The sequence below is a fragment of the Periplaneta americana genome, chromosome 1 (genome assembly GCF_040183065.1).
Source record: "Periplaneta americana isolate PAMFEO1 chromosome 1, P.americana_PAMFEO1_priV1, whole genome shotgun sequence".
Classification (NCBI taxonomy): domain Eukaryota; kingdom Metazoa; phylum Arthropoda; class Insecta; order Blattodea; family Blattidae; genus Periplaneta; species Periplaneta americana.
In genome coordinates this window covers 66,437,501-66,452,219 of record NC_091117.1, presented here as the reverse complement: position 1 = coordinate 66,452,219, position 14,719 = coordinate 66,437,501, and the positions used below count along the sequence as shown (strand labels likewise).

Sequence of the window (14,719 nt, the reverse complement as noted above, 5' to 3'; positions counted from 1 at the left end):
TTACAGCCTTTTTATGTCCAGACTTCAAATATTATGCAAATATATGCATGCATGCATACATACATACATACATACATACATACATACATACATACATACATACATACATACATACATACATACATACATAATGCACGTACATTCGTTTGTGATGTTGCAGCTTCCCGGGCTGATCATGGAGCCGATGGTATTCGTGCTGGTGGCCTACTGGCTGGCCGGATTGCGTAGCACTTTATACGCCTTCTTCATGACAGCCGTGATCACTACCCTCACGATGAACGTGTCCACAGCGTGTGGTGAGTCACTCCACTACATCTTCAGAGGAGAGGCATTGTACTGCTTGTTCAATTTCTAAGCGCCAGTTACGACTTACAGAAACAAACTGTGACAGCATGTGATGTAGCTACAGAGATTGCTGTGCACTCTTCGTCTCTTACTCCTCAATCACCCGCAATTTCCTGTGAAATAAGGACAATAATAACTAATTACTCTTCCGCCTGGAAACGATAAGCCTACTGAAATAGAGAGTGCAAAATACTCAGGTTATCCTTCCACGGGTTTTCTACTTTACATGGGAAAAATACTACGGTAGGTAATCCTTAAAATAGGCTATGAACGTCTCCTATCAAGTCTATCAATATTTTTTTCTCGCTAATCTAGACATTAACATAAATTTTTCGTATAATCCACTTACAACTAAAACCTGTTTTAATGAAGTTGAGAGTTATCATCGGTCAAACTGACCAAACGTGCCCTTCTAGGGTAGTGAATTCCAACGTACGAAGCCCCCCCCCCCCAAGGGAAGTGGTGAGAGAATTACATGTGTGGCACACACAACTAAAAAAAGTGTGGCCTGATGAACAGGAAAATTAATACACACATTAAAATTACGAGTTAGCCTATAGTTTTTTTTTGTACAGCTGGCAATTTTCAACACTGGCCATTACAAAAACAAACATGCAACTATCGGAATTCGAGCCTAAGTCCCCAGTCATTCTAAGCTAGTGCTCTGCCAATTGAGCTACCGATACCAGGACGAATTCACTCTGTTTAGTTGAAAATGTGTGAATATCATGCGCTCTTAAGTTTTATTTGCTTTGCATCACTAGAAAAAAAAATCCATTGAAATTATTCAAGCCTGCTTCACAGGGAGCTTCTACCTGAAAGACAGATTTACATAATATTAGAAAAAAAAAAGATCACGAAAAAAATTTTATTTGTGTTCCAAGTTAGAAATAGTGAAATTTGCTAATTTACGTAATAAAGGTAAAGGTTCGAATCACAGGAGCAAACATATGCATAAACACACTGACTGGTATATGTAAACGAATATTTTTGTATGTGTACAGTAGTTATCACAATTTTCTTCAAAATAGAAAAAAGACATGAATTATGTACGGTCTTAGAAAAACGGTTTGTCGCACAAATACTGTATTAGTCCCAGAAAGGAGGCAGTCCGCGTGATCAGACATACAACGAAACAAAACTAATCTTATTACCTTAACTAGTCGTTCTCTTGTGAACCAGGCTGCTCGTCCTCTGGTCATGTGCACTGCCTCCTTTCTGGGACTTATAAAATATCTGTGAGACAAAACGTTTTTCTAAGGCTGTACATATCCACATGTACTTAGGCTTCTTATGTGGGTCCATTGTGTTACATCCAAATTTCGACGTGACGAGAAATAATCGACAGATAATGCCTGGAGCTCTCTATCAGTTAAGAGTTCTTTAGCATGTCGTAAATCTGCCATGGCACATGGGAGACCTAGCTTTACTTCCCCTCTGAAACAAATCCGCGAGCCTCGAACTTATGATAAGCGTGGTAACTTCTGTAGATCAAAAGGGACGTCGTTCTTCAAAATAGTAAATAGGCCTAGCCTTACTTACTTAGAAATTGCTTTTAAGGAACCCGGAAGTTCATTGCCGCCCTCAAATAAGCCCACCATCGGTCCCTATCCTGAGCTAGATTAATCCATTCTCTGCAATCATATTCCACCTCCCTCAAATCCATTTTTATATTATCCTCCCATCAATTCTAGGCCTCCCCAAAAGTCTTTTTCCTTCGGGTCTCTCAACTAACACACTACATGCATTTCTGGATTCGCCCCAAACTTTCTACATGCCCTGCCCATTCCAAACGTCTGGATTTAATACTCTTCATTGTGTCAGGTGAAGAATCAATGCGTGCAGTTATGTGTTATGTAACTTTCTCCATTCTCCTATAACTTCATCCCTCTTAGCCCCAAATATTTTCCTAGGTACCTTATTCTCAAACACAGCCTCTGTTCCTCTCTTAACGTGAGAGTCCAAGTTTCACAACCATACAAAAGAACCGGTAATATAACTGTTTTACAAATTCTAACTTTCAGGTTTTTTGAGAGCAGACTGGATGACAAAGGCTTCTCAACCGAATAATAACAGGCATTTTCCATATTTATTATGCGTTTAATTTCCTCCTGAGTGTCATTTATATTTGTTACCGTTGCTCCAAGATATTTGAACTTTGCACCTTTTCAAAGGATAAATTTCCAATTTTCATATTTCCATTTCGTACTATGTTCTACTCAAAATAGACCTAGCTATTTGAAATTATTCATAAAGCTTAAAACTAAAAACGATACACACTAATGGCAATTTGTAATGCGGGAATTAGGCTTAAGTGTTATATTTTTTTCTGTTTTCAGGATGCTTCTTCTCGAATGCCTTCGACTCCGTGTCACTAGCGATGGCGTATTTGGTCCCTTTTGACTATATTCTTATGATCACATCAGGATTATTTATTAAATTAAGGTATGTAAAGTTTATTATTTTTGTACCTATGTCTTAAATTATTATAAATGAAAATAGCTGGTTCTGATATAGCTCAAACTGATTTACAAGTCAATATAATTTAAAAAAAAAAAAAACAACACTTTGTCTTGCAACATTGATAATAACACATGTAAAGTAACTGATGGAATTAACAACAGACTCCATTTTAAAAACAGTGCTTATTATTTTTATGGAACACACTGAAGAGCAAGGAATTCCTATTAGTATGCTAATTACACATATAGGGTGAAAGTGACCTAAATGTGCAGACTGAAGGGCGCAACAGAATACATTAAAATAAATAAATAAATAAATAAATAAATAAATAAATAAATAAATAAATAAATAACCTATTATGCGCTTTGTAATTAAATACATGGTTAATTTTTACAAAGGCTGAAAGTCTGCGTAGTTTGGCAACACTGCATACCAACTCAAGTCTGAATAGCAGCATTCCGTCCCTTAGTCACTTCAATAGGTTTGCCAAACTTCATACGGCAGGAAATAATCTTTTTATTTATTTTTCGAGACAACCTATAATATATATTTTTTAACTGCCTTATTGCAAGTGACTTCTCCTCAAGCATTGAAATCTGCTGTTTTATGTTTGGCTTGGCTTTACAAGGGGCGGGCCAGGGATAGAGCCTTGCACTAACCTTTATGCGCCTTGCACATAAGATGATTGTCCAAGTTCGCCAAGTGACCTCTGTGACATGCATGAATCAGACGCTAACTGGTGGGTCATCGTGCTTCAATCCTGACAGATTGAAGTTCTATCTCCAAAACAGACCTGATAAGTCCCAGGATCCAAAGTCCTAAACCATTGGTCGGCAAATGTAGTACACTTCGTACTAGTAGAACGCGACTTCTTAACCCCCACCTTCTAGTTCACATGTACCGGCAAGGTTGGCTGACGTATATAGTGGACGTAATATATCATGAGGTCCTAAAATGCAGTTTTATAATTTTTTCTCATTATAGCATACGAAGAGAATGAGCTAGGTAGGTTTGCTGGGATCACTGTAGAACGGCTGAAGGTATGAAATATCGACCACTGTCCTATGTGAACATCGGAAACCCATACTGCTCCCCAGACTTCAATCCACCCTATTTTTAACTATTTTAGATGATAATTGAAATGTGGAGAGAGGTGGAAAGTGTTTGTTGAATGAAAGAGGCAAACGGGAGTATCCTAAGAAAATCCACAGTAATTTCCATGACGACTTAGCCGGGAATCGTACTAGGACCAACTGGATGGAAGACCAGTACGCTAGCGCTGAGCCAAGGACGCGGTTCCTTCAATGCTGCATGTTTCTTTTAATGGTGATTGACTTCTCGTAACCTTGCTCATGAGAAATTCTCAACCGTGCAACGTTATTCACTTTCGCAAAGACATAGAGCTGCTAAACTATTTTTTCTTGAGAAACCGTAATTCATTTGATATTTCACTTTTATTTTATGAGCGTGTTATGTTTGGGGAAAACTCTCAGCTTTGTCACGTCCATCCATTCGATCGCATGCATCATGCAGAGGGTCCAATCTAAGTGTTTCGATCGAAAGTGGGAGACGAATTCTGCACGCAATATTCGACAACAATATGTGGGTAAAATGGGCATTCCATTTTAAACGACGTGGTACAGGTATACAGAGTGTCCCATTTATCTTGTGCACCTATTATAACTTTTTTGTTTGGATAGGTATTGGAATTTTCATTTTTGAGCGTTATATTAGATCGAGGGGCTAATGTGAGTGTGGAGATTTGTTGCATGTAACTACATTATGATACAAGATACACGTGACGTCATCAATTTTTCAAATAGCGCTACACACATTAATCATGTTAGCGCGTCTGGCTGCGAAAGGCCCGGGTTCGATTCCCGGTCGGGGCAAGTTACCTGGTTGAGGTTTTTTCCGTGGTTTTCCCTCAACCCAACATGAGCAAATGCTGGGTAACTTTCGGTGCTGGACCCCGGACTCATTTCACAGGCATTATCACTTTCATTTCACTCAGACGCTAAATAACCTAAGATGTTGATAAAGCGTCGTAAAATAACCTACTAAAAACATTGATTACACACATTGAGACGAGTTCAAAAATGTATCACGTCACCTTCTTAATCAATAACAACAACAAAACGAAACAAAAACTTACTTCCAATGTGATAATGTTATGCTTTGAGAGTCACAGAAGGTGTTGCAAGTGGTGACCATTCACATTAATGCACATTCGAAGGCGTTCCCCGAAAGACCGTAGGACTGCCCGGCATGTTGCTGGCTGAATAGATACACAAGCCTGTCGAATGCGTTGCTGCATGTCGTCTGGTGTTGTCAGAATGTTCTGGTACACACTGTCCTTTACAGTTCCCCACAGAAAGAAGTCGAGGGCAACAGGTCCGAAGAACGTGCAGACCACTGTACGAGTACATGGATTGTGGCGTCAACAGTTGTTGTGATTTGTTTACATGTTAATTCAGCAAACACATAACACACGACGTGTACGAACGTCAGTCGTCTTTCGTTTTGTGTAAGTTAATGCACAAGATAAATGGGACACCACAACAAACGACACATTCTGATAGCATTCATTTTGCATTTTGTTGTTGTTATTGATTGGGAAGGTGATATTGTGATACATTTTTGAACTCGTCTTAATACGTGTAATCAATGTAACATGATTAAAGTATGTAGTGCTATTTGAAAAATTGATGACGTCACATGTATCTTGTACCATAATTTAGTTACTTGCACTAAATCTCGACACTCATGTCAGCCCCTCGTTCTAACATAACTCTCAAAAACAAGAATTCCAATACCTATCCAGACAAAAAAGTTATAATAGGTGCACAAGATAAATGGGACACTCTGTATGGACATAGAGATTAGCTTAAACGACAAAATGTTGAATTAAATTAAACAAAAATTGCCCATTGTACTTCTCTCATTACAGAACTAATTCTCGGGCTAATCTCCTAAATACCACCTCGCTATCAACGCGCAGTTCATATGTACAGTGTCGAAAAATAAAAGCATAAGAAAATAGGATGACTTTGATGACGACGATGACATTGATGACTATAATGATGATGATAATGAAAATGATAATGAGGGTAATGATTATGTTGATGACAATGAAGGCGATGATGATTAGGATGAAATAGAACTCGTCTTAACAAAACATGGAGCTATTGTCATTGCAATGTGCTTTCTCTCCAGACCAACTTCAACGTAACTTTTATTATGCAAATGGTGCTGTAATGTCACCAGCACTCTAGGTGGGACGGAATTAGTCACTGAACCGTAAAACGAACGTAATTATAGATTGACATATATAACGTGATTAAAACGCGGTCTGACGTATTCAGACTTGTTAGGAAATTAATAACCATTGCAGCCGCCTGGTGGAGGCCATCAAACACCAGTAATTGCTTAATCAATAACTAATTTGTGTATGAACTTGTTTATTATACATTCGACCTCTACGCCACACATGTTCTCTGTAGTTCGGAATAGAAGGCGTGTTTCGAGTCACGATCCCTAGATACATCTGAGTCCAGTATTTTAAAACATGTGGCAAGATTTGAGATTAAATATGACTAGAGAACGAAGCTCACGAATATAATAATAATAATAATAATAATAATAATAATAATAATAATAATAATAATAATAATAATAATAGCCACTGGCGTAGCTCAGTCGGCTAAGCGCTTGCCTGCTGATCCGGAATTGCACTCGAGCGCGGGTTCGATTCCCTCTTGGGCTGATTATCTGGTTAGGTTTTTTTCTGAAGTTTCCCCAACCTTAAGGCGAATGTCAGGTGATCTATGGCGAATCCTCGGCCTTCTCGCTATCATCAAACCCATCCACACTAAATAACCTAGTAGTTGATACAGCGTCGTTAAATAAGCAACTATATAATAATAATAATAATAATACAGGGATAATGGTTCCCAAACCGGTAACTAATTACATTTGTTGCGAAATCGTGTAACAGTAATCAACAGTAAGCTCACTAGAGGTTTTGATTTATCTAGAGAATATCAAAACTCGAGTGGGATTTAATTGCCTATTACACGATTAGAAGAAAGTATATAAAGATTACGTCTAACGAGAACTAGCTCATCACGTTAGGCAAATAGAGCTTCCCCTTATTTAAGGAGGCCTTTGCCCTTCATGGGACACAATAGGTTATCTTTATCTTTATTTATCTTATATAAAGATTAGAAGAAATAAAGTACTCTAATATAGCCTAATAAAATATTAATTGACTTACTAAAATTCTATTTCACCAATGTTAGCTTCACCAAAACGTTTGAACGGAGCTGCCATTGTCAGTTCACTATCTATGCGGTAAACAAATGACAATTGCAAAGCATGTTATAACTTATAGTACGGTAAAGAATTTTTAGATTTAAATGTTGGCAAACAAAGAAACAAATGGTAGGGAGGTGATAAAAACACAAGAAAGTATATAAAGATTAGAAGAAAATATGAAGTGCTCTAATACAATAAAATAAGTATTAATTGACTTACTAAAATTATATTTCACTAATGTTATCTTCACTAAAACGTTTGAACGGAGCCGCCATTTTCAGTTGACAATCTATGTGGGAAACAAATGACGATCGTAAAGCATGTTTTATAGTATCGTAAAGAATTTGCAGTTTGAAATGTTGGCAAACAATAAAACAAATGCTAGGGAAGTGATAAAAACAAACAAATGCTAGGGAAGTGACAAAAATAAACAAATGCTAGGGAAGTGATAAAATTGTAGGATAAAGAGCCATGAATGGTTGGAACACATCCTTTCGTACCGTTTTATTGGTCAAAATTAGTATGACATAGTAAAATTATAATAGTCACAGTAACCATAATTAAAAGCGCAATTTGGCAGTGAGAAGTAATAAATACATCTAAGGACATGGAAATGTAGGCTAATAGAAAATAGGCGGAATCGTTAGAAAGTGAGTAGTAGAAAGCTGATTTCGGAGCGGCCATAATAAGTTACATGTTTCGTGAACATTACCTAGTCCACATCTGTGGAGTAACGGTCAGCGCGTCTGGCCGCGAAACCAGGTGGCCCAGGTTCGATTCCCGGTCGGGGGCAAGTTACCTGGTTGAGGTTTTTTCCGGGGTTTTCCCTCAACCCAATATGAGCAAATGCTGGGTAACTCATTTCACCGGCATTATCACCATCTTATTCAGACGCTAAACAACCAAAGATGTTGATAAAGCGTCGTAAAATAACCTACTAAAAAAAAACATTACCTAATACCGATAATAATAATATCAATAATAGTATTAATGTTAATAAATCATGTATTAATATTAATACGCTAGACAACCGTGACTAGTCAATAATAGCTTAGCAGAAGTATAGTAATAATAAATACTTACTTACTTACTTACAAATGGCTTTTAAGGAACCCGAAGGTTCATTGCCGCCCTCACATAAGCCCGCCATCGGTCCCTATCCTGTGCAAGATTAATCCAGTCTCTATCATCATATCCCACCTCCCTCAAATCTATTTTAATATTATCCTCCCATCTACGTCTCGGCCTCCCTAAAGGTCTTTTTCCCTCCGGTCTCCCAACTAACACTCTATATGCATATCTGGATTCGGCCATACGTGCTACATGCCCTGCCCATCTCAAACGTCTGGATTTAATGTTCCTAATTATGTCAGGTGAAGAATACAATGCGTGCAGTTCTGCGTTGTGTAACTTTCTCCATTCTCCTGTAACTTCATCCCGCTTAGCCCCAAATATTTTCCTAAGCACCTTATTCTTAAACACCCTTAACCTATGTTCCTCTCTCAGAGTGAGAGTCCAAGTTTCACAACCATACAGATGAACCGGTAATATAACTGTTTTATAAATTCTAACTTTCAGATTTTTGGACAGCAGACTGGATGATAAGAGCTTCTCAACTGAATAATAACACGCATTTCCCATATTTATTCTGCGTTTAATTTCCTCCCGAGTGTCATTTATATTTGTTACTGTTGCTCCAAGATATTTGAATTTTTCCACCTCTTCGAAGGATAAATCTCCAATTTTTATATTATTATTATTATTATTATTATTATTGTTGTTGTTGTTATTACTAGGTGTATTTTAATCGTTATTACATCTACACAATATACATTGCAATGCATAGTTGTTTTCCCTCTTCGCTGTTACAATGAAGAGTTCGCGGGAAAAAAACGATGGATGTCACAGTTTTCTTAAGGTTGATGTCATTATCTAATTCAATGGATCACTGCGAAATTTAATGTTGTTTTTATGAAAAATGGTAAAAAGGAGAATTATCACCACGAATATAGTAATCCTTTCCTTTATTTTCTATAGAAATAGCACTACATCTTGCAGTTATAGATTCAATTAGATCACTATATCTAATTCTTAACAGAAATGTGACATTCATCGTTTTTCCCGCGAACTCTTCAAATGTTAGTATCCTTATATATCACAATATTGGGAACTGTATAAAAGCAAAGAGTTAAAAAAAATCCATATCTGCTCAGTATTTGTGTGAGATGTAAAAGCAAAAAATGCTAATAAATATGCTTGAATGTAGAGTGGAGTCCCATAGCACTGACAGCTCTTGATGCACATCACGTTTTATTAAAATTCAAGTGGTTACTTGGATGAAACATACGGGCGGACACAGCTGACAGCTCGCCTTATATGCGCACAACACGTCATACAGCAAGTGTTATAACTTTTTATGACACACGAAGGTAGTATTCTCAGGTTGTTTCACATTGTTAAAGTGGCCACCAAACTATGGTATGATTCGAAACTAATCCTTCAATGACTGCAACATTTAAAGGACAGCATTTACAGGTTGAACCAAAAGTAATGTCCAGGCTTCGATACTTTGGACCCGATACAATAAGTTTACTGTGCTATCCAACCTATAGTACATAGGTTGTTGACTCGCTGCAGATAGTGAAAGGTAGAGATGTGTTGAGGTAACAACGTTGCTATTTAGAATAGAGTACGGTAGTATGGGGAAACGCACACATATGGACATTCTGAAAGTAAATATACATTACACTGTGACAATGTCAAAATAATGTGAAAAGCATATTTCATTCTCCTGTATTTTATAAACATTTGTGTTTATTTATACATAGTGTTAATGGTGGAAATAAATATGTAGTAATTTTAATTTCTTCATTTATCCTATTGGTCTTCTTTAGGAACTGCAGCAACAGAACAGAATTGCAATGTACTACAAAATACATTTTCAGTGTCTCAAACGTAAATCTTTTTCAGTTATCTATCAAACACAGTTTGTACTGTGAAAACATGCGCTCTACGTCGCATGACTTTATAGGAGCAAAACGAAAAAAACCTAACATCTCTAAGAGACAGTCCTTTATTCTCGGGTGACTCTACAGTATGTCCACTAATTTGCTGTTTATATTACACAATGCTCCATATCCGTTATTTTTACATAAAATTGATTTCCACTTCTGTTTTACACGTTCAATAACCTGTGTACTTGTGTCTCATTAATCCTCTGCGTCATTTCCTCAACAAATTTGAGAGCTTCCGGCATCTCTTGCTCTGACTTTTCTAACCGTGTAATAGTTTCAGACACAGTTTGAAAATAGGTTTATATGAAAACCAACTTATTCATCAGAACCTTCAAATCCAGAGCGTTTTCCTTTGCGTATTTGTTGGCATTCATTCTACAGTACCCCAACCCACTGTACGCTTTACCACTACTGTATACTCAGTACGCCGTTATGCGAATTTCCCACTGAACTGCTTTATCGGGTCCGAAGTCTCGAAGCCTGATAATGCCATTAATTTCAGGGGATTATTCTCTGAGATATTTTCAACAAAAATTTAATACAATTTTGTCCGGGTTTTCTTCCTTTTCGAGATAATTTTTTTATATAAAACATTTAGTAGTGTGTTTTGGAAAAGCCATTGATTGAATTCCCAATATGTTCAGTCAGTTTAAAAGAGCAGTGTATTACTATAACAATAAATGGTCGAAAGAATTTTAGCTTTTTCCTTTAAATGTGCAGAAATTTGATCCAAACAAATTTTACAATGTTACATTTTTTCGGATAAACTTTCTGCACATTTAAAGGACAAAACTAAAATTCTTTCAATCATTTATTATCACAATAGGCCTTCACTGCTCTCTTAAATTGGCTGAGCATATTGGGAATTAAATCAATGGCTTTCGCAAAACACACTATGAAATGTTTCATATAAAATAATTTTTATCTCGAAAAGGAAGCAAAACGAGCAAAATTGTATTAAATTTTTTTGTGAAATATCTCAAAGAATAACCCCCTGAAGTTGATTACATTACTTACGGTTCATTCTGTATATTGTTTAAAAAAAATCATTATGGTTGCCCTGCCTAAGTGCAAAGTCCGATCAGAAGAAACGGTAAGTATCTGCATAGACAAGTCTGCCTTGGTATTCTCAATTGGCAAAGCACTGGCTTACGACGATCGCGGATCAGAGTTCAAATCTGGACTCTGACGACTTCTGTTTGTAGTGAACAAAGCCAAGTTTGTAGGGATTTTTCTCGTGGTTCTCTCCTCGTCCCTTCGCCATTCCTTCAACACTCTGCACAATAATTCCTCTTTCATTATCATCTCCGTCTCGAAAAATAGGGCGCGACTTGTGTTTGCGTGACGCCGAATCGATTATCCGCCATTGTGTTCATCGCGGTTTGTTCAAAGACTGATAGATTGCAGTGGTGGTAGATTCTAGACGACTCATAGATCTGCATGAGAGGCAGTAGCGACCGGTGACCGAAATATTCGATGAGACCTGATGTAACTATAGTCGCGACGCTGTTATTCCCGGCGTGACTCCTCTTTGTTTACGTCTTAGGAAGTGAAGGCTCTATAAAGTCTAGGTAGGTAGTATCATTCGCCATTTTTGTTCTTTCGTTGCCGAGCTACCATGCGAGGAATCTATTTGCCACACTTAAACATTGTCATATCGTAGCTCCTATGATAATAAATCAAACGCACTGTAATTCAGCAAATAATTGAGCGGCAAATAACGTCTTCGTGTGCTTTCTGCGAACGCCAACGAAAGAGCCAAAATGGCGGGCGATTATATTAAGTATTTATCGAGTCTTAAGAAATGAATAATGTCTTCATCAGCGAATCACAAGACCCACACGTTTAAATGTAGCCGACCTGCAACGCCATTGGCTGCCGGAAATTAGTGCGACGGGACTATAATTTTAGTAGGCAACCTCCCATATAAAATGTTAAGTACTGATAGATGAATTATGATTGGCATCATTATTACTACCGGTATATTATCATTGTTATTATTATTATTATTATTATTATTATTATTATTATTACTATTATTATTAATGTAAAATAATAAAATGTCACTCACAAAATAAGTTACTATAGTGTAAGTTTGTTTCAGTAACTGTTTCAATGTGATGAAGCAACGCTGCTCAAGAAGTACTGTATGTGTTCAAATTCCGCTGGAAATATTTTTCAGGGCGCTGAAACCCTCAGTAGACCTCACTGTTATTTTATTTTATTTTTTTCGACAGGAACAAGCACGGTCAACAGAAAATTTTAATTGGCACCACATTGTCCTTATTTAAAACTTCCTTTTTTCTCGAAATAAAAGATACTTTAACGATGAATTAATTTATATCATCATTATTGTTTGCATCTATTTCGGTTTATATTTTCCCGAAACACATAACAACAATCCCAGTACATCCAGTCAACTGATGGATCGAACTCCAGACTCTGTAACTAGTGGCATGCATTTAATATCAGTTGGTACTGTCCTAAACCTAAGTTTGAGCATGTCGTTCCGTAACGAGTGGCTTGTAACACGCTATGACAAGGTGATAGATTTTGCTCGGAGTGTGTGGTCGGTGTTGGTGCCAATAACGTGTCAATCTCGCCATGTTGCAGCACACTGCCGCAATACGTCAGCTGGGCCCAGTATCTGTCCTGGCTAATGTACTCCAACGAGGCCATGTCCATAGTGCAGTGGTCAGAAGTGCACAACATCAGTAAGTAGAGTTCAAAATAATTCTGCTGCCCATTATTATACAACGCGTTTTACGCTCTATGCAGAAATGATGTGCCAAACAGGAAAGGTTCCGGTTCGAAATAGTGCTCTGTCTTGATTTACATATCTCACATGGAAACAAATCTTAAAAATTCATAATGGAGTTTCAGAAGATAAACTTATTACTTTATTAGTTATGTAAGCAGAGGAAATACATAAAACCTACTCTTTACACTTCCATCTTGCCTAACAATGAGGCCGAGAAGCGATCATTTATTTTGCTGAATGTTGCTGTATCCATAGCTCTAGTGTGAACAGTAGGCCTATGTGTTGGTTTTGCTCGTTAGAAGTGCAACAGTTCAGAAAAATAATGTAAAATAACTTCGTAAATATTTAAGCTGCTCTGCTTTTCCTGTTAAAATGTTAGGCTATGTGGCTCTCTCATCTTGCTTATACACTCTAACAGCATCACTAAAGTGAGAAATTAAACTACATTATTCCTTTCCTAATAACATTCTGTATTATTATTCTACTTGACTTTTCTACATTTTCCTAAAGTCAGTTTCTGCATTATATGTCTACAAACACAACTTGCAATATTATGCTATAATTTCGCATAGACAGATTGTTAGGAAATATGCTGAAACGTAAGAAATGTGATCATTATTAATGGATTGGTCAGGAATATTTCTAAGAAAGAAATCTGCGTTATATTAATATGTAGTATATTTACCACACTATCACATTCTGCTAACAGGAAGAAAACGGCTCTCTCTTACTTTCAACTAGCACACAACTGAGAAATGCAGATTAATCTTCTTTAGGTTGACAGAAGACATTGAACGAACGATCTGATAATTGAAAATTGTCACGTTATTATTATCTAATAACCTACAATATCACACTTTCGTGTGAAAATAACCATAACCTTTATGTTTGTACTTACGAATGAAACATTATTCCTTCTTCAGTAGACCTTTCACTCAAATAAATAGCAGTAGTTCATCATTAATGTAACTAAATGTTAATACACAATAACTTCTCAGTACCTTTATATCGTATGATTGATTTAAGATGTATTTTTAGGTGTAGCGAAGCAATAGAACACATTCAAACACACAATAGTATCGTCTGCAGCGTACAAGGTCATGTGACTCCCGAAGTTGATATTCTACGGATCTATGCAGCAGCACAGTCTAGTATAATTATACCGTTGCTTACGAATTATACAGTCACGAAGCTCAATACGTAGGGAATATGTATCCAATGACAGTTGAACTTTAGTTGCTAGCCATTACGATCGCTACTATCGCACAGTCTATTGTTCCTAGTATCCTCAGTTGCTAATCGCTTGGAGCATTGTATTGAGAGAAAAGCAAAAAATCATCTCAAGCTTCGTGTATGTACTAGACTGTGGCAGTAGCGTGGAAACATTCTATTTTTGTTTCTCTTTTATGGTATTTGAAAAAACTAAATCGGAAGTAACGTGCTTTTTCAGCAATCCAGACTCTGTTGCCACATAGTAGCGCAAAATTCAAAGTTCGTTCAGAGAGCCAAGGTTTTACCAATAATTTTAAAGTACGGCTACAGCACACAGTTATTTTAACAGAATTCGTTATCTTTAAACGTAAAGAATCTACGGCAATACCACACTTAATTACAGATTTATTTCTGTTTCAATTTATTTGACTGTCACTAAGTGATAAATCGATAATGTTAAGGTAAAGGTGGTTGTCATTTTTTGTGCAAATTGAATTTTTTTCCTTAGGTGAAAACACAAGTTAAATTATACAAGGAGTGTGACAAAAATGTGTCACATTTGAATTGTTTTATTTGTGTAGAAAATTATGTTCAATAAGATTTCGAA

The 14,719-nt window shown here is 36.8% G+C and overlaps 1 protein-coding gene across 1 annotated transcript in view; it reads left to right on the top strand.

Moving 5' to 3' along the window:
• LOC138697571 (ABC transporter G family member 2-like) overlaps positions 1–14,719 on the top strand; it is a 117,975-nt gene that overhangs the window by 101,785 nt on the left and 1,471 nt on the right. The window contains exons 24-26 of the mRNA XM_069823334.1: positions 161–296; positions 2,685–2,790; positions 12,753–12,853. Of these exons, the coding sequence (XP_069679435.1) occupies positions 161–296; positions 2,685–2,790; positions 12,753–12,853 (343 nt within the window). The remainder of the gene's footprint in view (positions 1–160; positions 297–2,684; positions 2,791–12,752; positions 12,854–14,719) is intronic.